The following is a 27509-nucleotide window of genomic DNA, read 5'->3' as shown; positions in this document are numbered from 1 at the left end:
CACATTTTCATTTTGAAATCTCCTACTGTTACCATTTGCTATAACATTTCTTTTCCGGTGCTGCCCTTCACCTGTGGAGGGAAAGGGGCCCGCAAGTCTTCATTTCAACAGAAGGTAATCTCAGAGATTAGTCCCTTCCCCTGTAATTTTTAGTTTAAATGAAAATGCACACATTTTGGGATCACTGGGACCTTGCGCCACCAGAGGGAGCAGCTAAACTGTGATTTCTACTATAGAAAGAAAGAGTTCTGCCATGACTGCAATGTAAAGTCAAAATCTATGACCAGGAAAATGATTTTTCCTTATAAAAGTGGATTGAGCTTTAGCTTCAATGCCACAGCAAGGTTTATTTGCTGTAAATGGGCCTTGATTTGAATGACAGTGCAACACAGTGAAAGAAACCTTCACTATGATGCCGAGAGGCTTACACTTACACTACATTTTCCTCAAGTAGGCTACATGATCTTTGGACCACCTTCATATAACAGAAATAACTTTCTTCAAACCACTTGCTACAATTCCTTAATACCTTCATATAGTCAATACGAATACTGTATGTGCAGATAAAAATCCTTGCAAATAAATTAATTAACAAAGAAGCTTAATTAAGGCCCTCACCAACATGTCAAGTTATATCTAATACATCACAGTGCCATGGAGAAATATTAAGCATGTCCGTGGCTTCTGGTTTGAGCAGTGTTAAAGAGTTTTTTTATGGATTTTGCTTTAAAACTTGTACGTACAGTAGTTAGAAAAGCTATAACGTGAAAAACACATCTTTATGTAATGTTTTTCAAGATTACTAAACAAAATATGGCAGTCCCTAAAAAGTCATTTGGATATGAGAGATTTTCATTTTACCTAGATTTAAGTAGATATAAATACTTCCAAGTTTCCAAGTTTTCATGTTTAATGGTGTGTTTAAAGGACCAGGTGAGGTTGCAGATTGCAACCAACTGAATACCCCTCCCTTCCCCTTCCCCTTGGAAATGTGTAGGAGAACCTACAGTGGCTGCGAAACTGCAAAAAACACGAAAGGTATTCTCTAGAGCCAGTGTTTGGTTTGTCCGTTCTGGGCTGCTGTATAAACATGGCGGTGCAACATGGTGGACTCTGTGGAAGAGGACCTGCTCCCTGTGTAGATATAAAGGGCTCATTCTATGTTAATGAAAACGCAACGATTTTTATTTTCAAGTGATTATACTTGAATGAAAACATACTTATGAAAAATATATTCCATTCCTGCCCAGTCCGGTCCGCTAGATGCCTCTTAAGCAATATTACACGAGAGGGTATGCTTTACCGTCATTGTTGGCACGACAGTGATGCGGTCAGGAACGAGGCACTTGACCGCATCACACGCATCACTTGTGTTTAACTATATATCTTCAAACGTTACAGTTACGGCTGAAAATGACAATGGAAAAAACAAGTTTGCCAACTTCACATATCTCTGCAATTCAAATCAACCACCAGTCGTCTACCCGGAAGTGACTGTTGTTGTTGTTAGCACGACGTCACAGTCTGTAGTTCTAATGAATGGCGGAGTAATATTCTTAGTAATGAGGCTTTTTTCATTTGAGCACGGGTAGGTGTGTTGTCATGCTGATTTGAGCACGTTCTAAATGTCTAGTTGACCAATCAGATTGCTTGGTTGGAACTACATGTTGTATAATAAATCTTACACACCGCACCCTTAAGGAGGGAAAATAAATATTAATTTCAGTTGCATTTTAAGCAAATAACAAAATAAATTAATAAAAATAACAGGAATATTATGAGATAATCTCAAAATGTGGACTCAAATATTAAAATTTCAAGACCTATTTTTTACAGTATGTGATGCCCTTTAATATTTAATTATTTCATTCTTCATTCTTGTGACGCCATAATAGTTTTGACTTAATTTACTCAATTTGCATGTTAGCTTTTGTTAGTTTGTGGCTTTTTAAAGGTTCTGCACATGCCATTGGATTCTATTTTATTCATCCTATTTTTAAAAAGATTTTTTGAAATAGCCAGAAAATATGCATTTTATTGGAAAATTTCAGAACTTGTTATTTCACTTCTTTGGTTGTATTTGCATTTGTTGTTTATTTGTATAATTATTCATTCATTTGCTTTTCAACATACCATACATGTTTATAATTTCATGAATGTATTTATCTCCGCTGTCAGGGAACTCTTGAAGCAAAGTGCAGTATTGAACTGTCTATTTGTCCCCTCTTAAAGTGCCATAAAGATTATTAGATAGTGATAAAATGGTTAAAAATGTCAATTGTTGGCAGAGTTCATGTTCACTAAGCCCCGCCTTTGTGTACATGTGAAACACATGGCCCCGCCCCCTCCTGCAGGCGTGATGTATGGGCGTTGATTTCCGGTATTTAGCGTCTGGATTTTCAGGTTTCACAGTGTGTGGGTCCTGTGTGTGTGTTGTCTGTGTGTATGTGTGTGTGTGCGTGTGTGTGAGAGAGGGAGAGTTTGTAGTGTGGTTGTAAACGTCCTCACCAGCTCGGATACTGTCACCGCTTTGCACCGCAGGCAGGGCTCCGTGTTTCCTACATATGCAAGTTACCGTCGCGGCTCCACAATCGTTGGCCAGCAATGACCGAGAGCCCTGCGACCAAGCCAGCCAACGGGGAAGTGTGTCAGCGTGTGAAGAACGGACTAAAGCCGGAGAGAAACGGCTGGGTGAAGAGCCTCCACCGCTGCCATGAGCGGCAGCCCGAGCACCACTGCCACCCCGAGGAGGAGGAGGTGAGGCCCGGGATGGGACGGGGAGGAGAGGCTGGTGAAGCCGGGAAACACCCGGACGATGCTGTCAGTGCTGTCATGTTCATCAGCTCCTGCTGCGTTATTAGGATATATGACATTATAATATCTTAAAGGCGGTAAATGCTTCTGACAGTTTGTTGTCATCGAGCAATGGTTCTCACGACCGCCTTTGCACAGAGTAAACGCCAAACTCCATAAAAAATATTCAAGTTTAAATAGTTATCGCGCATCCTTAATATCATATACGTCCTTAAAATATAAGTCAAAAGCTTTTTCTGAAACATGGCGAGACGCTTTTTAATTCGGCATAATTATATTTCACCAGGCAGCACCTGAATTTATTAAAATCTCAGCTTTATGAATGGGTTTACACTGTTCTCCACCGCCCCCTTAGTTGCATTAGAGGAGGGAGGTTGTTTAAAAAAGGCGGGTTGACAACTCTGAAAGTTGAAATTGCATTGAATTGTATCACCGTTTAGTTTATAATGTGTGTGCCGAATTTAAGGAAAGGTCTGAAGTCAAACAGCCAGCGAGATTTCAACTTTCTCTGCAGTAAGTTTGAGATTGCATTCTTATCTCATCAGTATGAGAGTGTGTTTACCTTAGAGGGAGTAGTGTGTTTAGTAGTGGATACTTCTTCCAGCATGTTGGCTACGCCTTACTCATTAATGTTCCCACCTCAGTGATGCTTGAACAGCACAGACTGAATTGAATCACTCCGGAAAATATCATATCAGTGTGTTTATTGGTTGCATTCTTTGCTGTAAAAGTTTGGAAAAACTCATTTTTCTCAGTCTCTGACTTGTAAACTCCCTATTCAACTGAGACTAAAACTGTGCTGGTCTGTAATCAGGGGTACTCTGAACCAGTGCACCTGTTCAGTTAAAGCTGTCCTTTGAGACTGCATGCATGCTGCTGAACAGCTTTTTCCACTGTGGCTAATGAAATTTCCACCCTTGAGTGCATCCTGTCCCAATTAACATGTCCCCTCAGACTATGTGATTAGATGCTGTCACACACAAGAACATTTTACACTCACAAATATGTTATGCTACAGAGTTTTAGGGGTGGTAATGCTGGTCTGTTGGGCAGTCGGTTGGTCCACCACTTTGGTCCAGACTGACATATCTCACTTAGTATTGGATGCATAACATGAAATTTTGTACAAAAATTCATGGTCCCCAGAAGTCAGTTAGATTCATCTACTGATTGTTCCTTGTGCTCCACCAGCATGTTCATGTTTGTGGTTTTAGAGTGAGATATCCTGGATTTCCATGAAATTTACAACAGGTGTTTAAGGTCCCAAGAGGATCAATTCAAATGACTTTGGTGATTTCCTGACCTGCTGGTAACACTAGGGGAAAAGTCCAAGTTTACACTTCTATGAAATATCTCAACATCTACTTGATGAAATGGCTCAAACCTCTGTATAGACATCTAAGGTTCCCAGATGTTTTTGTAATGAATTTGGTGATCCTCTGACATTTCCTCGAGCACCACAGGGTTTTCTTTTTTTTTTTAACTGAACTATCTTAACAGTTTGCAGTGAAATTTGGTTCCTAACCCTTAACCCTAACCCTCAGGATGAATTGTAATAACTTTGATCCGCTGCCTTTTTAACTACTAGTGCCATTATCAGGTCATTTATGACCAAATACCTGAAAAACTAATGACATTCCCATAAGCCTTAGCTGTACTTTGTTTAGTGGCGAACATGGTAAACATTGTACCTGTCAAACATCAGCATGTTAGCATTGGCATTGTGAGCACAAAGCACTGCTACTACAGAGAAAAGTCAAACACAAACCAGTTGCTGTTGGCATCTTGATCACTGTGTTAGTTTGATGCCAAAAGTAAATTCTGAAGGAAAATAAGGGAGGAGACACTTATTGTAACCAGACATTGTGGTACTAAAACCACACAGACTGTTCTCTCTGCTGATGTTGGAGTAAAATGGGTTGGTAGGCTAAGAAACTGAGTGCCTGGTGACTGAAACTCAGCTGATTACAGTTCATGCAGATGTCAGCGTCGCTACTCCGTAAGGTATTTGAGAGAGAGGCATGACCAGTCACATGTAGCGCCTAATAGCCATGAGCCCAGAGACATGATGCATGATGGGAGGGTGAATTGCATAACACTTTAGAGTAGTAAGTTTCTCTTTCTGTCCTTCACTTATATCAAGATGAAAAAAATGGACATGTGAAGTTAATGTTCTGTGTCCACAAATCCTTTTTTTTTTAGTTGTGATTCTTATGTAAATTCCTTTTCAACTGAATTTTATAAAAGATGCTATACATGTGCAAGTTTATACCAAGTTTATTCTAATTATAGTGTGAATATATCTCAGATTGCATGGATTTACATCAACACAACCGGCTCTTCCCTTATTTGGCAGTCAAATCCTCCGTCTCTGGCCTCTGTCACACAGTGTTTTCTTCCCTGTATAGCTGGTGTACAGCTGAACCAGAACTTACACTGCGCTGGTCTCCTTATCTTCCTTCCACTTGCAATTTGGCTGGACATAAGTCACCTCTAAGTGAGTTAGAAAAGCCTCAGCCAACTATAACAAAAGACTAACTGTGTTTTTTCTCATTAGGACAAAAGGCGAGGGAGTAGCAGGAAATCATACAGTACGTTTACATTATATACACAGTAATATGCAGCTTTATTCCAGCTAAGGTATTTGTTGTGAAAAAGTGTTTACATGGAATTATGAGTAATATCTTTTTATAGGCTAAACTTGTGAACATGCAGATAATGTAACCTTGTATAATTCTCCTGCTATGTTATACCAGAATATAGCATATTAGCGAGGGCTGTAAGTAATATATGTTGTCATTATTGATTAATATCACAGTTAATCTGTTGATTATTTTGTCAGTTAAATGATAAATCTGCTGATGAAAAAAATCTGTCAGTCATTAAGCTTTTCAGCTCTGAAACTGGCATATTTCAGCTGGTATATCTAGGTTTTTACTGTTTTGATATTCAGAGTTTACATGTGCCAACACACAATATTGTAATTGTCCAAATACCAACAAATAGTAATGTGCACTGAAATGCACTTTTATACCTGAGAGAAATTTTATTGAAACTCTAGATCTCCTGATCAAGATGCTCTGCTGAACTAAATAATTTCATAACTATGTGTTGATATGAATCTAGGCTGATAATTACTGATTAATCCGATTATTGTCTCGATTCATCCTTTAGTCTACAAAATGTTAAGCAATAGTGAAAAATGTCAAAGGTCTTGTTTTGTCCGACCAACAGTCCAAAACCCAAAGATATTCAATTTACAAGAATTCAAAACAGAGAAAAAGCAGCAAGTTCATAATTGAGAAACAATAACTAGTGGGGTGTTTTTGTATTTTTCCTTAAAAATGATCTAAACCATTGACTGATTATCAGAATAGTAGATTATTTTTCTATTGCTAGACTAATTGATTCATTGGCTTATTCCTTGAGCTGTATTATTTTCCTAATTCCTACATGACAAGGCTGCACACTGCATTAAGATGCCTGCATGATTCATTACTGCAACATCTTCTGATTTCCTTGTGCACAGGTTCTTGCAGCATCGGACCATGCCGGCCTGTACAGCCGGCCCTTTGTTGAGTCTTTCGAGGAGACGCCCATGCTAGTAGCTGTCCTCACTTACATGGGCTACGGCATACTCACCATCTTCGGCTACCTCCGCGACTTCCTCCGTCACTGGAAGATCGAAAGGTGCCACATCGCCAGGGAAAAGGAAGAACAAAGGGTAAGAGGAACGACAGGCTCATTCTCTCATTGTGACATAACATCTGGATTTGGCCAGTCACTCACAGCAGTCATGTGCTTATAAAGGTCATCATGCCAAGTCTGGTAAAGCTGTCACTGCTCTTAACAGGTTTGGAATTATGCTAGTGAGCCTGGCAGTGTTATTTGCTTGCAGAAATGTACACGGCATTCCAGGAAATAATTATGTTAGTTGAGTAACATGTCGTAATTTACACAACAAAAGCAGACACGTGCATTATACAGTCAGCATGCTGTCTTTATAATGGCTGGAATGTTATGATTGTTTTGGTTGTTCAGCAGATTGCACAGCAGTAACGCCGTGAGCAAAATTGCTGTCAAGGAAAAGAAAAGCCAGATGCATTTCAGGCACTGAATGGGACTGATTTGGTAGGCTGAGCTGTAATTACATGTTGCCTGGTGACCGAATGTTTGCCTGCTCTTATAGAAATGGTTGTGATGGCAGATGGAAAATTGGGCTTGTTCTGTGTGTTGTTTTGTCTATCAGAATGGACCAAAGTGATATTTGCACTCTACGAAGCTTCCCACTGGAACACCGGAAGCTGTAGTACAGGCTCTCACATTTCAAACATTATGAACGGGTTAGCTGCAACCTAAAGGAAGTAGACGTTTGGCAAATCAAACTTCAGATCATTGTAACATAATCTAGTCACCCACAATAATATTACAGTAGCAAACAGGAACTATACTGCAAGAAAAATGTTTGTATTAGCATCCCAGAAAGAATGTGGCACCTCTAGGTAATCAACTGCAAACTTACAGAGGCAAATATAATATTTAAAATACCCTCCTTAAGATGTGATGGCTTTTCTTCACAGTACCGTGCAATGGGAATACTTACTTAAGATTGCATTTTTGTCAACGCACAGCTAATGTTGGAGTTATCAGCACATTTGGAACATGTCCTTGACAACTCACATTGTTTTTCAATGTGTTATGTAATGTTTGATAGTGAAGCCCATTGTTTTTAAGTATTTGGTTATGTTGAGGAAAGGAAACCAGTGGGAGAGATGTGGGGAAGTCATTATATCACCCATTACATCCCACGGATGTTTCCTCCAAGGACTCTGTTTCATTTAAAAGAAGAGGAAAGCTTTATGAGCTACCTGAGTCATGTGTTAAGATGTGTAAAGATTATATTTCCAGAGTTTAAATTCCTTCCTGCTCAGCTTTCCAAAAGTTTGAATGGCACGCAGTTCTTTGAAGTTACTAGTATTTTTTTTTCTAATCGTACTGTACAACAAACACTCGGACTTGGATTGAAATTCCTGCATTCTCTGGCATTCAGGTCATGTGCCTCTCTCTGCTCCTCCTCATTATTTCCTCTGAATCCATCCATGTGTAGGACTTTGTGCCCCTCTACCAAGATTTTGAGAACTTTTACACCCGAAACCTTTACATGCGGATCCGAGACAACTGGAACAGGCCCATATGCAGCGTCCCGGGGGCTAAAATGGACCTGATGGAACGATCTTCCCACGACTACAATTGGACTTTTGAGTAAGAAAGACACATCTTTATTCCAGACTGTAAACAGTTTCAAACATCTGTACACTTAGACACACACACACACACACACAGTACAGAGCAGGAGGCCTCGATGGGACACTAGCAAGGGGAAATGTGCTGTATAGCTGTAATTGTTCTAACATTCTTACCTCCTACAAATGCCAAGAAGACACATTTCACGTCAGACTCTCTGACCAAAACTCACCACATGATGCACCATCATGGGATTTGACGTTAAGTTGTATCAAAGAGGAAACTGGCACAAAGTGAAAGTGGCTTTTGAGTTTTGAATATGTAATATTGTAGTGCATGCAGGCATCATTTATTATTATGAAACAGTGATATTTTAGAAATTAAAATATGCAAAAATAGACAATTATTTCAATTAGTGCAGGACGTTATACAGTTATTTTATTAATTTCCTGATTATTTTCTCAGTTAGTCTTTTAATCTTTAAAATGTTGGGGGTTTTTTTTTAAAGTCCATCTCAGTTTTTCAGAGCCCAGAGCTAAAAATTTGCTTCACATGCTTCTCACATGTAGCATTTATTCTAGGGCTAGCGTATTGGATTGCATTAAATTATATAGAGTAGGTATTACCTTTACCCTGTTCAGCTTAGCATATATATTGTGATTTTATCTGTTTCTTTTCACATGAAGGAAAACAATTATTTTTCCTATCTATCTAGGTCAGTTACCTATATGGAATCCAATTATTTGATACTATTCTAGTGCACAAGATGATGGCATTGCTCATCCAACTGCACACTGATTCACACTTGACTTAAACCAGTTGACTCAAATCAAGTACAAGCCAGATATATTTTCAAAAATTGTAACCGCAAAATAAATAAATAAATACACGGGGGAGCCTGATCTCATTAGATCACATCTAGTCATGTTGAATTTGATACTTTCATTCTGCTTTAGGTCACTTTCACTGTGTAGTTTAATCTAAATGTGAAACATACTGTATCTTGTGACAATGAAACCTCAGCCTGAGCAGAGTTCATGTGACATTAACGTTTATCCTCATGACTCCTCACTGGTGTTTGAGGAAAGAGCGAGGCTGAGGTGGAGGTGTGTGAGGTCAGACATCACACACACACACACACACACACAAATCAGAGAACATGGAGTGCTAGTGAGAGTGGGGGTGCAGCACCGTCAAACAACTGAACCAGAAATAGAAGATGTTTTGGTACAAATGCCCACCAAAATTTCCATGTTATTAGTGTGTTGAGATTGGAAAAACAAGAACACTTTCATGCCGTCCAGCCTTTCACTCCACTTCAGTCTTGTTAATTAGTTGTACCGATCACTATTAATTGTACCAATAAGCTTGCAAAAATATTAGCTTCCCCTCACTGATTGTTTCCTGTCTGTGATTACCTCCTCCTCTCTCTCTTACAGGTACACAGGTCGGGTGGTGCAGGATGTGATTAACTTAGGCTCGTATAATTATCTCGGCTTCGCAGAGAACACAGGTCCATGCGCTGACTCTGCAGCCGAAGTCACCATGAAGTATGGTGTCGGAGTGGCGAGCACCAGGCAGGAGACTGGTACAAACACACACCAAAACACAGACTCACCCACCGCCATTACCATCACCGGAACTTAACTGCAGGAACGTACATCGAAGTAAACAAAGCATCACCAACCAGATTGTTTAGTGGTGCAGTGGACACGATGGATCCCATCTGTACACACAGCGTTTTATTGCAATGCAAATATCACAAAACTTTGTTTATCTTGGCTTTATTTTTCCTGCACAGCAAACATTGGTTTTCCTTCACACAAAGGAGCTTTGAAATGAGTTAACCCTTATACAGGCTTTGAAAAGACAGATCAAGGAACATGCTATTTTCAAATGTAGCAAGTTTACAAATGACAAAAGACAAGAAGAAAATCATAATTAAAACCAAATCAAGAAAAAAACAAAGAAAATTGCCACTTTAAAACAGCAATCAACCACAACTGCAATTCATTATGGGAAAAATCAGGGCTGCGACTAACACTTATTTTCATTATCAATTAATCATTTGATTATTTTCTCATTAAATTGATTAATTGGTGTAGTTTGGTTTATAAAATTTCCAAAAATGGTGGAAAAGTTTGATCACTGTTTCCCAAAGCCCATGGAGGTGTCCTCACATGACCTGTTTTGTCCCAGCCAACAGTCAACAATCCCAAGATAATCAGTTTACTATCAGTGAAGACCACAGAAACCAGAAAATATTCATTTGTATAATATTATATTCATGTCAGAGGCTGCAACCAGAAAATTTGTACTTTTTTTTCTTTAAAAAAAGACTAAAAATGATTAATTGAATACCAGCCAATTAACTGACTAATCGTTGTAGCTCTAGTCAAAATATGTCGTTCAAGAATAAAAATGGGTTGTAAATAAATTCTAGAGGATGGATTAAATCTTAAAGCAGCCAGTCAAAGGGTCTGTATTTACATTAGAAATCAGTAGCTAAAGTCAGTCTGATAATATGCAAGTCACCCTGGAGGAAGTGAAATAAGATAAAGAGGTAGTATGTTTAGCATCTTAGACAGAGAAGGCCAGCCCACCATGCAAGTGATGCCTGCATATAATATACAGTGGATGGCAGATAATCTAGCACAGAGACAAAGACTGACTCCCCTACAGCTCATGGAGGTTTTATGAAATCTAAATGCTTTGGAAGATGAGAGTTGTCTATGTAAAGGTGCATTTGGGACTGATTAGTATGTGTTTATGGTGACTTCCTGTATGTTCGCATCTTAGGTAACCTGGACAGGCATGAGGAGATGGAGAAACTGGTGGCTAAGTTCCTGGGTGTAGAGTCAGCCATGGCGTTCGGGATGGGATTCGCAACCAACTCCATGAACATACCAGCACTGGCTGGCAAGGTGAGACCAGAGGTGACAGATGTTCCTTTGTGGAGCTGTGATTTATTCTTCTTATCTCTACTCTTTGGCTTCACCTTTATTTCCTTGTCAGATTTCCTTTATGTTGTCACAGCACATTTTTTCCTTTCACTCTGTCTCACTGTCTGTACTGTATATTATGTAAATGTTTAGTGTGTCTCAGTGTTTGCACTCATTTTTTAAATCACAGTAGATGAAATAAGTTTACTCCCAATCGTTTTTCTTTGAGCGCAGTTGGCTCTTCCAAAAACGTTTCATAACATTGCGCTATCACAGGTCACCAGTAGCACAAGAGACACAAAACCACACTCTGGCCTCATATCAGGAGGAAACACTTCCTGTTGGCATAAGCGATTGGCGGCTCAACAGCGTGTCAGAGTGAAAAGATAACAAAGAGTTCAGACCAGTCTGTTTTGTCACATGCTGATGATGTTGTTTGGCAGGTAGACGCCACATAGTTGGCTGTTTAGAAATCTGAAACTGCTGCTTTTGTTCCAGTGAAATGATACAAACTGGGTGAAAAGGTGCACATTTTCTACATTGGAGTAGTCACTCAATGGCTTCTCTCACATTAGAGTACCAGAATTTTATGTTTTAATTCTAGCTTTGGTGGTAGGGTAGGAAATCCTATGGCCTACTGATGAATGAATTTGAATCTCTGCGTGTAATCAAAACAACATTCTCAATGTAATTATCTCAGCATAGATCAATACACCATTAAAATGATACTCCACCCTCTCATCAACCAGTAAAAAATGTGTTAAACGGATGTTTTGATGCATAAAAAAAGATCTAATATTGTGTACATGTGTATTTGTAACACTATCTGCTGCCTCAAATGGATAAAAACAAAAATGATATGTATGAATCAGTCATGCATATTAAAGTTGGTCTGCTGTCTTGCAGGGCTGTCTGATTCTGAGTGATGAACTGAACCATGCCTCTCTGGTGCTGGGAGCCAGACTCTCAGGTTCCACCATCAGAGTCTTCAAACACAACAGTGAGTCTGTGCCCATAAATACAGTCTGACGGCTACCTGCTTTTATTGGTCCATTTATTTTTTTCTGTCTACCTGGATCCTTGTGTTCATCCTTCAACCATCTCCTAATTGTTCCTGTGTTTCCCAGATGTCCTTCACCTTTTGTCTATATACAGTAGCTTTTATTGTCCCATGTCATTGATGTAGCTAGAGCAATAACGTCCCTATTTTGCCTTGCGTGCTGTGTGTTGTCAATATGTGGTGATTTGATCTCATTACTTTCCCTCATACAATGAAAAATCAACATTACAACGGGTCATAGACACAAATATTGAATATTCAATTGTTGGGGAGCTGTTTTAGTTACAGATAGTAATTTGATGCCCAAATTGTTTTCGCTTCATTTTGGAAGTCTGATATTTGAAGTGTTAATCCTGAAGGATTAACCAGATTTTTTTTTACAGTAACTGGCATTCTGTTAACACCTCTATTTAAGCTAGTGTCAATTGTTGACAGGATCAGCCAGCTGCTAACAGTGGCTCACATGGTTAAATTGGAACGACTTTATGTGTAGTATATTTTTAAAGTGGCTCATAAAACAACTTTAGCTCTAATATAACATGTGATACAGGAGATATAATGTGTACTTTTTTGTGTGTAGTTCATTTTTGCAGTGAGAAATGATTAGCCGCTGATTGCTTCATATAACCATTAGGCTAACAAGCTGCAGCTTGGCTTCACAGCTACACCCATATACAATTAACAGATAATAAGGTTGGATTAGTCGATGTGATATTTAGTGGATAATCCAACTGAGTCAGTTTCAATGTATAATACAGTAATGAACCAAAACTTAGCTCCTCAGTTTGCCACTATGAGCCAGTTGCTTGTCTGTTCATACTGCATAGTCAATTAAATGGCTTATTAAATTTAGCTTGTCATGTCAAAAACAATCCCAAAACGCATTTTGTTTTATTGTTAATGGTGGAAAAAGACAAGCCACTGGCCATAATCTCTCGCTAAAATACAGGGTCGCTGAGCAGTTGAACACATGCTAATAAGCTGAAAACAGGAGCAAATTTACTGAAGAATCTGCCTATGTTCAATTATCATGTGTTCATTGAAGATCTCAGTATTCAGTAATGTAGGCTTGTCTACACTTTGTTTGGGGGTCTACTGTAGCTGTGTGAGTGTCTCTCTTCCTGTGGTTCTGTGGTTTTCAGCCTCCACCGTTGATTCCACAACTGTCATTTTGAATGTAATCTCCTGATTTTCCTATCAGATATGCAGAGCCTGGAGAAACTGCTGAGAGAAGCCATAGTTCACGGCCAGCCCAGAACTCACAGACCATGGAAAAAGATCCTCATAGTGGTCGAGGGCATTTACAGGTAGTTTAATCACTTTCTTCTAGATACTTAAATAAACCTTTTAGGACACTGAAAGACATTTTGATTTTGTTGTACTTTATTCTTTGGTTTCTGACCATGTGAGTGTGTTTTGAAGTAACTGAATTGGTTTAGTGTTGGTGCAGAACACAACAAAGTAGGAAAGTCTTTGCACTTAGCCATGCTAAAAGCAGTAAAACAATGTGTGTTGCCCACTGAAATGATTTCCTTCCTGGTTTCAACATGAACACTACCTAACTTGGTCGCACACGCAATAGTTTCATCAGATTTGTGTAATGGTGAAAGCAACTGATTTCCGTTAAATGTTGTGTATTGAGCAAAAACGGGTTGTTAAAGCCACAGTTTAGCTATTTTAGATGTGACACTCAAATTCAGTCTAATTTTGTACTAATTTAAGCTAGTTTTCTGACTTTTGGATGTTAATAATAATCAGGCATAGCATGTATGTCATGAGTCTCACATAAACAGCACTTATCTTCTATCGATGGTCAGTGTGGTTCCATTTGGTTCAACAGTATCAACACTCCTTGGACTGGATTGTTGGTTGTCAGAGCTGATTCAGTGCTTGGTTAGCTCTTACTGGTTTACACAGAGTTGTGTACAAAGAGAAACTTTAGTGGGTTATTTTATTCTGCCTGACTGGGTGCAGTGCTTAATGCTCCTCTTGGACCTATATAATGATCTGCATATAAAAAGCTTTGAACAAGTAAATCATGTTTTTTGTTGCCTGTCATAGCATTTTTTTTAACCAGTTTTACATAACTGCAGCTACATGTAGCTAGCAATTACTGTTTAGGTTTCATGGACTTGAGGGTTTACTGTCAGTTGTTAATGCAGGCATAATAATTGGGATGTCAAGATGTTGTTCAAATAAATGTTGAAGTCTGTTCGACATGATGTCATGAGCTTAGACCTTGAGTGGGGAACATCTGGTCCTCCCAGGGGCACCACACTGGCTTAAATGTCCCTGGTTGTCAGCAAAGAAATGAATGTGAACACATCAGGACATCTCCTGCAACACTGACACTGCTGTAACACCTTCTGCTCTCTGCCTCTTTCCTCCCTGCAGCATGGAGGGCAGTATAGTGCGCCTGCCAGAGGTAATCGCCCTGAAGAAGCGCTACCGGGCCTACCTTTACCTAGACGAGGCCCACAGCATAGGGGCCCTGGGGCCGAGGGGAAGAGGCGTGGTTGATTACTTTGGCCTTGACCCCTGTGATGTGGATGTCATGATGGGCACCTTTACCAAGAGTTTTGGCGCTGCAGGGGGATACATCGCAGGGAAAAAGGTGAGGATGAAGGATTGTTGGTTTATTTTATGGGCATTTCATTTTTTATGAGTTACATATATGAAATTATTTGAGTTATAAAAAAAGATTTGTACTTGAGAGACACCAGTGACAGCAAAGAATGAGCTGGTTTAAAGCACATGACGTGTCAAGCTCTAGTAGTCACAAGACATGGATAATTCCCCAGTTAGGCACTAAGGTTGCAACAGTAACCCGGTGTAGATTGAACACTGATGTTAACTGTATCTGTGTTCATCTTAAATCTGAGTTTAAGATGTGTTATGAGTAGGATTTTGTGACATCACAACCAGTTTAGAAGCCAATCCCTGTCCAATGTGCTACTTAAACAAGTGTGATTTGGAAACGTGAAGCCTTCAGTGCACATACACTGAGAATGGCCTTTTCAGTGAAGTAGGAGACATTCTTCGTCCATCAGTTAAACTTTTGAAATGAAAATTATCTGCATATTTATTGATTTTTGATTTATCAATGTGGAAGAGGAAGTAGAAGTCAAGGATTTCTCACTAACTATACGTTTTTATTACTATTCAAAGCAGAGTATTTTGGTGTCTTAAAATATGTCTGTAGGGGGCCTTTAAACAATTTTTGTCTCCCAGAATGCAGAAAAGATTGTGACAAAAAATTGTTTGAGTAGATGTGTAACCAGTGTACAATGCATCAATATGTTTAATGGCTTACCACCTACTCCACCATCTTTTCTTCATTCTCACAGTGACTTTTAAAAAAAAAAAAAAAAAATTAAGAAAGCCAGCATAAGGCATGAATCACTAGTATAAGAATGTGCCATCAAGTTACAGGATGTAGCTTACAATAAAGTGTTAATAATCTGCACATTGTAACAAAACAATAAAGATGGATGGCAGTTTAAAACTGTTGTGCCAAACCCCTCCCGGCTGTAGAGACTAATTAGAGCGATGTTGTTCATGTATATCTGCTTACATCTCCTGTGTATCTGCTGCGTTTAGGACCTCATTGAGTACCTGCGCTCCCATTCCCACAGTGCAGTCTACGCCACCTCCATGTCTCCTCCTGTGGTGGAGCAAATCATCACTTCTATGAAGTGCATTATGGGAGAGGATGGCACAATGTTAGGTGAGTCAACATTGGCACTGTAACACTTGACTTCATGGTGAGAGAGATGCTGAGATATAATGAAAAGTCTACTCACTGCATTTTTACATCTTGTTTAGCGAGGGAGTGTAAAAATGTGTTTACCCTAACCCCTCCATCATTCACATGGAACAAGAGCTTATTTGTACACCAAACCAAAAATGGGATTTCCAAAGCGGGGAGTGTAGAATTACAACTGAGACTTCAGTGTATTATCTGTCTTAAAATAGTAGCAGCATGCAAACAAAATGAGACATTTGGAGTCTTCCACCCCAAACATAAAAAAAACTCTTTTCGGAAAGAAAACTTTCACACTCAGCAGAATCCTTTTATTGAAATAGTATCTGTTCCTTCAGATGTCCAACTCGCTTCCTACATAGCAATAACATTTAAAGCACCTGTGACATATCAAAAGATATAGAGCAGCAGCTCATGACAAAGTCAGACGTTTTACTCAGATGGATGATGCAACTGACAGCTAAACAAAGGAAGGATAAAACACGTCAGACACGTCGTGGCTGAACACTGAAAAGTGTGTCACACATCAGACTTGCTTTTCCACTTTCTTGTTTGACAGTTGAATGGATCGTTTTAGCTGCTGTAGTTCTCATCAGTTGCCACCAGATGTCAGTGCACACAAAGGCTGCACCGGTTGAAAATAGTGTATAAACAGTATCTCTCTTCCAATTGTGGAAAATGTTTAAATAAATGATGACGTTTTAAACTGCTGTTATGATGCATGGCAAGCACTTTGTGCATTTTTGATCACCTGATTTGAATTACACTGCTGTGACTTCTAATTGTTTATTGGTATAGTATATTAATTATAAGTGTCATAAAAGTAAATTGTTCCTCTGTCCTTTTTGCCCTGAGCTGAGCCTCCCAGGCTGTGAACAAATCCCATCTGCATTGCTGCAATTTGCAGAAGCACAATTTGAGTAGCTCAATTCAAGTATTGCAGTTAATTGTGTGCACAAAAACACACCATGTACCTGAGAGAGATATGAGATAGATATAGTAGATATGTATGATCTATATGGTAAACAGTGTATTGTGGTCTTGTGTTTGCTGTAAATCTAGCTTATCCCAGCGAAAAGATCTTGTGTGGGAGAATGAAAAACATTACAGAGAAACTGGAGACTTGATCTCCACATGGTGCCTGGATGCTGTAACACTCAGATGTTTTCTCACTCATGAATGTGATTGTCTGCAGCTGCTTGTCAACCTTTCTTTTTTCATCTTTTAAAGGCATCATCAACCTACAATAACTCTAAATAATTCCCCTGTCAACACGTTTGGAAAGGAAAATAGTCTGTTTAACAGTTCATATACATTCTTATTTAAATGCAGTATTTTTGCACTCTGTCTGCTTTTTTCTCCAACCCCCAGTCTGCGTTTTAACACAACAAATGAAAACATTTACAAGAATGCTGTATGTGAGCATCTGACATACTTTGCTGTCAACTCACAAGTTTCAAAACATAACCCCCCCCCAGGCTGTGAACGTGTGCGACAGCTGGCAGAGAACACAGTCTATTTCCGCAAGAGGCTTCGAGAAATGGGTTTCATCATCTACGGCAACAACGACTCTCCTGTTGTACCCATGATGCTCTACATGCCAGCAAAGATAGGGTGAGCCTCTGACTTTGGCTGGTTGCTGTTACTGGTCGTTATCCACTAAAACCCCAGGAGCATTAAAATTAATTCTGTGTGATGCATCATACTGTACAAATATTTGATTTATGATTCTGGCAATATCATGATTAATTCATTTGTCTGAAACTTTAAATATTGGTATATCACAAGTATAAAATTACAATTACCTAGTCTGCCTTTAAAAAAAAAAAAAGAAGTTCTTTTTCATGTATAATTTTATCCCTACAGAGGCGGATTTCATATATTTTGATCAATGCAATAGCTGGTACTTAAGGTGGATTTTACATAATCATATTAAAAACTTTACATAAATTTATGATCCCACTTGTACTAGGAAAGTTTTATGTTTTATCTTTAATTCTTTTTCCGGATCTTTCAACCACCTCTCATGGTCTTTCCAGCGGATGGGTTTTAATCAGTTGTCAACACATGAACTAAATGTGGGAACTTTAATAAATATGTATTCAATCAACTACTCATATTCATCCCATCCACTCAGTGAACTTAGTGCCTTTAAGGTCAATATTGAACTGATAATGTCAAAATGTTTCTGGGCCCTCGTACCTTTCTTGACTGTGTCTCTCAATCTTTGTCCCTCCAGAGCATTTGGCAGGGAGATGCTGAAGAGGAACATCGGGGTGGTGGTGGTGGGCTTCCCCGCTACGCCCATCATTGAGTCCCGGGCACGCTTCTGCATCTCAGCTGCCCACTCAAAAGACATGCTTGACAGGGTAACTAATTACTTTTGCTATGTTAAGACAAATGAGAAAAAGGATATGTCACGTAAAAAATGTCTTTTGAAGTTCTTGAGGCAAACCAAGAGATCTTAATTTAATTAATTTTTTATTGAAAACATACTTTCTTCTCAGCAATATACCTTATACTTAAGGCTGTACTGTATATGTTGCAAATGTGTCTACAGTTAACTCTATCAAAAAGCACAGTGGGGGGCAGAAAAAGGGGAAAGTTTGAGGTTTTCTTTAGACCAAAAAAGAAAAACACTCTTACACACTCCTCAACATTACTAAAATTACTACCTTGTTTTTGTGGTTGTGCAAAACCTGCATCATTTTACTTTTCAAAAAACAAATAAAATAAAGATTGCAACCCCCGTTGGTACAAGGATATTGATGTTGACTAGTCTTGCATAGCCAGCTCTCATTGTGCCCACACAGGAGAAAGGTCTGGCCTCACTGAATCATTATTCAGTGAAAAACACACTCTGGATTGGTAGAATTTCTTAATTAATTAGAATTGTCAGTCTCTAACCGGAGCTGCATGAACAGTCACTGGTGCTTTTGCTAAATATAGTTCCAGGGGACGATGACTAATTACTACACTTAAGCACAAATCAAGTGTTGCCCAAGATTTTCCAGCATGTAGCTTATTAGCTACATTGGCTGGTTATTGGTGTTGTTATTCATTAAAAACAGCAACAGATTCCAGAGGGAGGAGCAGAGGAAAGCAGAGCGCAAATGCCAATATTCCACCATTGGCATGCTTATCTCTGTGGTGCTGACTGGCACATTTTTTCAGTTATACTACTTAAATTTATTTAAGTTCTTCATTTCCCAACTTGGTGTAATGACCCTCAAGTTCTTTGACATTAAACCAAAAGGTGACATGTCATTACTGTGACTAGAAGGACTACAAGAGGTCAGTAAAAAGCCGAGACTGTCACTCCAGGATGAGCAGAGAATCACGTTAAGTTCAAATGATATGACTTATCTAAAAACTACAGTGAAGTGTCAGCAAGTGAACTGTGCAGTGTATTTGTTGTCTGTTCCAAGAGTTGAGACCTCAGCACTTACCCATCCTCTTTACTCATTGTGTTGGTCCATGTAAGTGCAGATCGTACAGCTTTAAATTGCCCTTGGCAGCACATCGAAAAGCCACCCACTCTTCTCAACGAGTGCTTTTCTTCTACTATACTGAAGTGAGGTTACTGAAGACTTGCCGGCTCTTCCTCTTCCAGAACTGATACTCTCCACTTTTACATAAACTCACAGTGGGTGAACCATCTCCTGGCCTCCATATCTAATTGGGGTGTGCTTGTGGCTAGTTGGCGGGGTCTGGTATTGGTTTCTATTCTTCTTTCTTGCTTTTCAAAAAAAATCAAATACAATAAATTGAAGACAGGGAGTGGGAGTATTGTAGTGCTGTACTGCTTTTATCTGTCATGATGTTAAAACCTCTCCCTGTTAGCCTTCCTCTCTGTATCATTCTCTTGTACTTTGATGTGTCATGTTGATTTGTGTTTCTTTTATCTGCTGGTGAGCTTTCGCAGTTTTCCTCTCATTCACACACCCACACATATACATATAAACCTATATTCTTGTATTTTTGGCAACCTTCCACTGACCTCATTAAAGGTCTGTGGAGTTTTCCTGTGTGATTACATTCAGTGTTACTGACCAAAACGTGGTGTGTATCTCTGAGTTCTAACAAATGTTTTGAATGAATTTTCTTTTTCATAAAACATTTGCAAAGAGTATTTTTAAGTATTTTAAATCCTGCATTGTTTACGTCTATGTTTACCAGCTAGTAGTCGTCTTCTTTCCTGCCTTTGCTGGTGAATTTCTGCATGTTTGGGGTTTTGTAGATCAGTGAAACTGTTGGCAGGACAATATATCAAGCCTTAATCTAATGTCAAATCGTTACTAATCCACTCTAACTTCTGGAAGAAGTATGAATGCATACAAAGTCAGTGGAAAGACAAGAGTGGACATGTGAGAATGCATCAGCTTAAAGCTGCACTAATATATGTTTTATTAGTTTTTATACCAATAAAGGATCAGATGACTGCATGGATTCACATTGCATGTAATGTAAGAGGTGTTGCCAAAAAAGTAACAAACCCAGATAATTATTACCCAACTCTGTAGTTCCACTCAGCTCTTTGGAGCATCTTAGCGTCTTTAAGCTCATTGTTTTGGTTTTCCAGCCTGGATCTTTACTGTTTTATGCCAGTCTGGCAGCAGCAGACTGCTGTTTTCAGTGAAAAGGCTCTGATAGATCCATTGTACGCTACTTACCCAACAGCAAACACACAAAGTAGGAAACTCTCTGGTGAACATAGTGGAGCATTTAGCAGCTAAAGAGCCAGATTTTTTTCTCAGGGGTTGGTGGAGATAAAAGAGGAGTGAATATTAGATTTACATTCATCAGGTGGACACAAACACAACTCCAAGTGAATGCCAATTTAGTTCTGTGTCTGCTGGATGTGTAAAAACAGTTTGCTACCACATTTCCCATATCAACCATATGAGGGAATATGTCAATGTTGTGTTCATAGCATGTTGCACTGTCCCCAATTGTTTCAGAAAGAAATTTCCAGGTGCCAGAAACGTCAGACATCATTGGATAAGAACAATTACATGATAATGACACTTAATGACACTTCAAATAAACTTATTCGAAGACCAAATATCCTCTTCTTTAGTGAAGAGTGAACACTCACTGCTGTTTAGATGACATATCTGTTTTAACTAATCACATCCTGTGCTCTTAAAACATTTCCTGCTGGTGACTACACCTCACACTTAAGTAATAGAAATGATAAATTGATCGGGTCCAGCTGCAGCATTTCAGTTGGTGTTCTTCTCTGTTTCAGCCCACGTTTGTCATTTAATTTTACAAGGCAGGTGCGTTTTTCCATAAAAATCTTGTTTTTAAATGTCTTTGAGCCACATATTACCCTTCATGTTGACAGCTTTTTTTATTATACAAATGTCTCTGCAGGCGCTGAGTGTCATCGGTGAGGTAGGAGACCTTCTTCAGCTCAAGTACTCCCGACACAGAATACACCCGTCTTTGGCTCGGCCATTTGACGATAATGTGTATGAAGACATTGACGACTGATGAACCACTCCTCTTCTAAAGTGGTGTGAACCAGAACAACCCCAGAAAATACAGAATAGGTCAAGATGGATCACAAGTCTTCCACAAGGACCGAGATGTGCACAGGTGCCCCTTGTCACTAGCTTGCCATAATGTAACCTCCCCAACAAAAAGGAAAACACTTACAACCATCATCTAATTCTACTTTGCCTTACCTAAACATGCAGAACATGTGGTGAACACACTGAAAAACAACAACTGCTTTTTCATGTGTACTTTTTTTTTTTTTTTTTTTTTTTATCATTTTGTGTCTTAAGAATGTTTTCGTTTGGTAGTATGTGTGTATGTTGTGTGTTTGTAGTGCTTGCAGCATTGGTAACGTTAAGCTTTTTGATTATGTATGTGAAGTGGACAACTTTCCAAATGTTTCTAAAATTGTGAGCTGCTGGGATTTTTTCCACTATATGGATAAAGTGAACTTTAATGAGGTAAAGTTAGCATTTAATCATCAATCAAAAGAACAAGACTTGTTGCATCTTTCATCCAGAAAAGTTCAGATTAGGTATTAATGCCATAGACTGAAAGCAGAAAGCACTGGATGTTGCATTGTTTGCACAGGACCACTGAAGTCCCCCGATTTTAATTAATTAATTAAAAAGTTTTTTATCCCTGTCAGTCTGTTAGCAAGCCGATTAGCAAGACATCATACAAAGCGGCATTCACAGTCTCCTAGGTGCCTTCTGGTTTTCTAGAAGGAGGTTTTGTATGTTCAAACCAGTAGAAGTTTTCTCCATTCCTTTTTAGGGAACAAGACGAGACTAAAAAGTCCTGATAACGTAATTTAGAAGCTGTAGTGCTCATTAAACCAGGCTTGATCAGACATTTTTTGAACCAAACAATCAATTTTGGCCACATTATATTGTTGTCATTCCATCCTTGGCTTTCCTAGACAGGTTGAAAATATGGAACCTCTAAGTTGAGCATAGCACTTAATGAATAGTGGTGTTGATGTAATACTACAAAAAGGTTGCCAAATATTAGAAAATAATTACTCAAATTAATACAATGACTTGTTTTAAAGTTCAACATTTTGGGAAATGTGCACATATGCTCACTTGCTGAGAGTTACATGAGAAAAATCATTATTTAAGTCCTTACACTAAACATGAGGCTGTAGTTTCATATTTAGCAGGCGATTAGCTTAGCCTAGCCCCGAGATAACAAGTTTAGATAACAGCCTGTAACTCCCTGTAACACCAAAAACTGTTGTTTTGTACAGAATAAATAAACAAGATGTTAATAAGTGAGCTGTAGAGATGTGGGCAGGTGTATTTTTGAAACTTGAACAGAGCTAGGCTAGCCTTTTCCCTCTGTTTCCAGATTTTAAGCTAAGCTTTAACCTAAACTAAGCTAGCTGGATCTAGCTTCATATTTAGCGTACAGACATGAGAATGGTATCAGTCTTCTCATCTAACTCCCCACAAGGAAGCAAATGGATGTATTGCCCAAAATGTTGAACCATGCAAACATTAGCCAAATGTCTAATGTTTGCAATAGAAAGCTAAATTACTTAGGATAATGTTTTATTATTCATTCATTAAAGTCATGGAAAACTTGTAAAGCTTGATAGTTGCCTCAACTGGAACCAGCTCTGGGACAGTCAGTACAGCAGTGCCAAAACAGATATTTATCTAAAGTACTACTAAGAATCCCAATCATACCAGTCAAATAGCCTAAATTTGATTGGTGTCTGATAGCACGCTATTCACCATGTTTAATCCTAGTGTAAGAGAGTAAATTGCCCACACACAGAGGACAACCCGATGCTCCATAGTTAATGCAGAATTTCATCAATATAAAGATTCTCTGGCAGCTCCAACAATCAAAGGTTGATTGTTGAAATTGGTAGATATCCTCTTATGTATATACTGTATGTAATATGTAATACCATGTCTGTATCCATTCTGAACGCAAGAAGAAAAACACTTTTTAACACACACAAATCTATAAGATAAGATATACTTTATTGTCCCTAAGGGGCAACTTGACTTGGGCAATAGTGCTACATACAGCTGCAATCAACCTAAATACACTATTTAACCAACAAACAATACAATGGTACATCAAAGACACAATAAACATTTACATACAACAAATTAGAAAATATATGTAAATATTGCACATGCCCAGAGAGTTAAAGTATATAAACACCTAAACATTATAAAATGGGGAATGAACTAACTCAGTCTTTCAAGCATTTAATTGCATCTTTTGTTCAGTAATTCCATGATTGGATAATCTTGCTACATTTATTTTCACATTTTCCAGTGACAAAATGTACATACACAATTAAATTAAATGGCATTATAGCTACGCCAGGTCTGACACATAATGGCTTTACCTGACATAATTCCCACTACTCAATACATATGGAGTATAATTCCAAAAATAGAACAATCCCCAAAGCCCTGAACAATAGTGTATCTAGCTGTTGTCAGTGGCAAAACCATGAAAAAATCTGTTTTTTTTTTATTGACCGATCAAATTTTTTTCATAAATGATAATTTAAAAAAGCAACATTCGATTCAAACTTATAGTAAATCACTGTTTTTGGAAATAAAAACCCCCCAAAAATGTCTACTGAAACTTGAATGGGGAATTTAACCCCAAAACGCTTGTTATACATGGATTTGGCCGCCTGTGTTTACCTCTTCATCCCATCATCACCGGCATCCTTCAGTGTGATTGTATGTTTTTTTTTTTGTTGTTTTTTTTTTTACTTGACCATATTAGTATGCATTTGTACTAACTTTTAAAGTCTTACAGATGACCTCAAAGATGAAGTTAATATGACTCACAGGACACAAGGCCAGAGTTGTGATTGTCAAATTAGTCTTAGTTCTATTTTGCAATATTTTCCAACATTTTTCCAGTTGTGCAAAGCTGTTCTCTAGTAAAGGTTAATCTCCAGGCCAGACAAGAGAATACCTAAACTATTAAGACTAAACTAGTCTGGACTGATTCATCATTGTTTGTAATCTCCTTCTTATCCGCCCTACCTCTTGGGTGCTTATTAGTAATAACGTAATTGTTTTGTGTCTGATAACGTCAATGCCTTGTAAACAAAGTGTTATCTTTGTTAGAGCTGAAATGTGCAGTGACTCAGAAGTCATCAATAATCATATATCAGTCTGTGACTGGGAGTGGGTGTCCGCTTGCTTGCATGATTTGGGCTATTAATGTGTGTTTTCTGCACTTTTACCTTGCTTTTCTTCCACATACACACCTGTCTTTTGAACCCTCAGTTTATCTTGACATTGTGCTACTGACACTTGGGACAACAACACTCCTTGATGAAGGCAGCTGTAAAAGCTTACATAAAAGCTGTATAAAAAATTTAAAAAAAGAAAAAGAAAGAAAGAAATCCTACATGCAAACAGTCACACCCTGCATGTATGCACACTGACAAGTATTCTGTAACCACTCGTTCCTCATACTAATGCATGTACAGTAAGAATTAGTCATTGAAGCTGCTCTGCACCACAGCCTGTGGTGCTCAATGATAAACACTGTTCTGCTAGATGTGACTTTTTTGAATGTTGTCATAAAAATCCACTTCATTCCAGAAAATAGTTTGAGTTAACGTATCTTTGTGGGGTCTAGGGAGGTTTTCTTTTTCTCTTCCATATTAATGTTTTTCTGTTACTGTAAATGAGAGATGTTTGTGTAATGTGTCTCATAGAAAATCTATCTGTAGAAAAAGTTTCAAAAGCTGAATCTTTGAATTACAAATGATTGTCCATGAGCTAAGCTAAGAGTTACATTATTACTCACATAGATACAGAATGTCTTATATTTTTGAAGTTACTTTGCACGCAGGAGAGTCATCAAATGATACTTGATACTAAAAGCAGGCCTTTGAAACTTATTTTGATATTAAAACATAATCATGTAATACCCCAAAACCAGAAGGCCTTCACGATGCTGTTTGACCAAATTGTTTTGTGAGCAGCCATTCAGCTGCTTTTATTATATAAATTAGATCTCTACAGTACCCTTCAGAATAGCTGGTACATGTTAAATAAAAACCAGTACTGTTGGGAAACTTTACAGACTAAACCATTTGGTCCTGGATGTTCTATCAGTAAATATCAATATGTTCCCTTAATGATCTCAATGGATAAATCAGCTTTGATCTCTTTGAACTTTGTACTCTTCATGCCTTTTTTCTAAGGTCTATGAGGTTTGTTGGTGTAAGACGACATGAAATGTGTAAAATGAAATGCTACTTTTGGAAGATGGTCCCAATATTTTGGAGAAAATAAGATGCAACGCGCTCAACTCACGATTAGACCTTGAAGACTGAGTGCTGGATCCTTAATGTAGTTAATCATAAAAAAGAGAGACTAGGACAGAACTCCAATTTGACTTTTTAATATTTAACAAAGCTCATAGAGCCACATGTGGAAATATGGAAAGGTCAAGCTGGAAAGCTGTCCTAGTCCCCCAATATTTTGTACAAAGTTTATATATTGTTTCACTGAAATGGAGCTGTTCAGAATATTTTGTTTACTATGGAGAAACCTGGGAAAGTTGGATATCGCTATTGCTGGCAGCCTTTTGTTGAAAGCACTCGAGTGTGCCAATAATGGAGGCAATCATTTCAAAAGTCGAGTGCAAGTTACCACACATCAGAGAGAATTATTTTCTGATATAGTGCCTTTTGAAGCAAATGATTTTCTATGAATTCTGATGAAAGTAAGTGTCATAACTTGGATTGTTCCTCTTTTACAGTCTTATTTGACTTCTTTTACTACTTTGTCTTCAACAATAATCAGCACTGGGTGTGTCTTCTATGTTTACTAATTGCCATGCATTTGATCATAGAAAATGCACTATTTGCAACATATCAGCAAATTATTAATGTGTAATGTGTCACCCATGTCAGTGATATCAGTAGATCATTAAAACAATAAAAACTATGCTATTTTGGATTGCCTTCAATTTTGTTACGACTCTTCTTGTAAGCACATAAGATAAGCTGATAAACTAACTGCATCTATCCCATATTGTCTTCAGTCCTCTTTTTTGTCTGACCACCATTCAGACTCTACTTTATTATTATTATTATTATTATTATTATTATTATCATCATTATTATTTTTAAATTTAGACACTTATCAAAACCACAGATTACAAAGAGCTTTACATAGAAAAAACATCTTTCATGCCTTTTTCTAAGGTCTTGTTGGTGTAACAACATGAAATGTGCAAAATGTATTTATTTTTCATATATTAAATATAATATATTTATATATTTCATTTATGATTGTAATATTTTGTATGAAGTTTATATATTGTTTCACTGAAAAGGAGCTGTTCAGAATACTTTGTTTACTATGGAGAAACCTTATAAAGTTTGTTATTACTATTGCTAGCAGCCTTTTGTTGAAATCACTGGAGTGTGCCAATAATGGAGGTAATCATTTCAAAAGTCGAGTGCAAGTTACCACACATCAGAGAGAGAATTATTTTCTGATATTTTCAATTGAATTTCAATTTTTATTTTGAACATGTTAATATATATATATATATATATATATATATATATATATATATATATATATATATATATATATATATATATATATATATATATATATATATATATATATATATATGTATATATATGTATATGTGTGTGTGTGTGTATTGTTAAAGCAAAGAGAAAAGTTACATCAAAGTTACAAAAAAGTTATATCTACATAAGCTATATATATATATATATATATATATATATATATATATATATATACATAAGCAAGAAGCAACGAAATAAAAAATATATAAACAAGAAAACAAAACATCTGCAAACTTTTTTCCTTTGCTTTAACAATGAACTTCATGATTAATTTGAAAACTCAACTATCCGCCACCAGTGTCCATGATATCCACAAAAACAAAACATTCAGACAAACAAAAAATAACAAACAAACCAGTCAGAATAATTACAAACCAAACAAACAACACAAGAACAAAACAATCCCATATCTGTTTTTAAATTTGATTAGTGTTCAACATGTTCAAATTCACTGCAGTTGGTCCATACATTAACTCCGTTGATTGTGACATAATGATATTTTGCATTTTTCCTTACTTTAAATGCTTTTTGAACATACAAATTCCTTTCAGGTCATGTTTACTTTCT

The 27509-nt window shown here is 37.7% G+C and overlaps 1 protein-coding gene across 2 annotated transcripts; it reads left to right on the top strand.

Annotated features, from left to right (window-relative positions):
- The first annotated feature begins 2381 nt into the window (after nt 1-2381).
- Nucleotides 2382-26293, top strand: LOC137199447 (serine palmitoyltransferase 2-like). Of its 2 annotated transcripts, XM_067613758.1 has the most exons (13): nt 2382-2757; nt 5372-5405; nt 6344-6538; nt 7922-8076; nt 9498-9646; nt 10858-10982; nt 11907-12000; nt 13262-13367; nt 14455-14674; nt 15661-15787; nt 17302-17437; nt 18063-18192; nt 21203-26293. In XM_067613758.1, the coding sequence occupies exons 1-13, from the start codon at nt 2714-2716 to the stop codon at nt 21320-21322; spliced, it is 1635 nt and encodes a 544-aa protein (XP_067469859.1). In that variant the 5' UTR covers nt 2382-2713; the 3' UTR covers nt 21323-26293. The 2 variants fall into 2 exon arrangements, with proteins under 2 accessions (XP_067469859.1, XP_067469858.1); XM_067613757.1 differs by lacking the exon at nt 5372-5405.
- The last annotated feature ends 1216 nt before the right edge of the window (nt 26294-27509 follow it).

This window comes from Thunnus thynnus, chromosome 16, assembly GCF_963924715.1.
Source record: "Thunnus thynnus chromosome 16, fThuThy2.1, whole genome shotgun sequence".
In the NCBI taxonomy this organism is placed as follows: domain Eukaryota; kingdom Metazoa; phylum Chordata; class Actinopteri; order Scombriformes; family Scombridae; genus Thunnus; species Thunnus thynnus.
The sequence above is the reverse complement of the archived record's forward strand: the minus strand, read 5'-3'. Positions and strand labels throughout refer to the sequence as shown.

Bases quoted from the DNA above. Each gene is read 5' to 3' on its own strand.
- LOC137199447 (XM_067613757.1), top strand. From the start codon at position 2,605: ATGACCGAGAGCCCTGCGACCAAGCCAGCCAACGGGGAAGTGTGTCAG. The intron at 9,647-10,857 runs GTACAAACACAC...TTCGCATCTTAG, and splicing joins GAGCACCAGGCAGGAGACTG to GTAACCTGGACAGGCATGAG. The intron at 14,675-15,660 runs GTGAGGATGAAG...TGCTGCGTTTAG, and splicing joins GATACATCGCAGGGAAAAAG to GACCTCATTGAGTACCTGCG.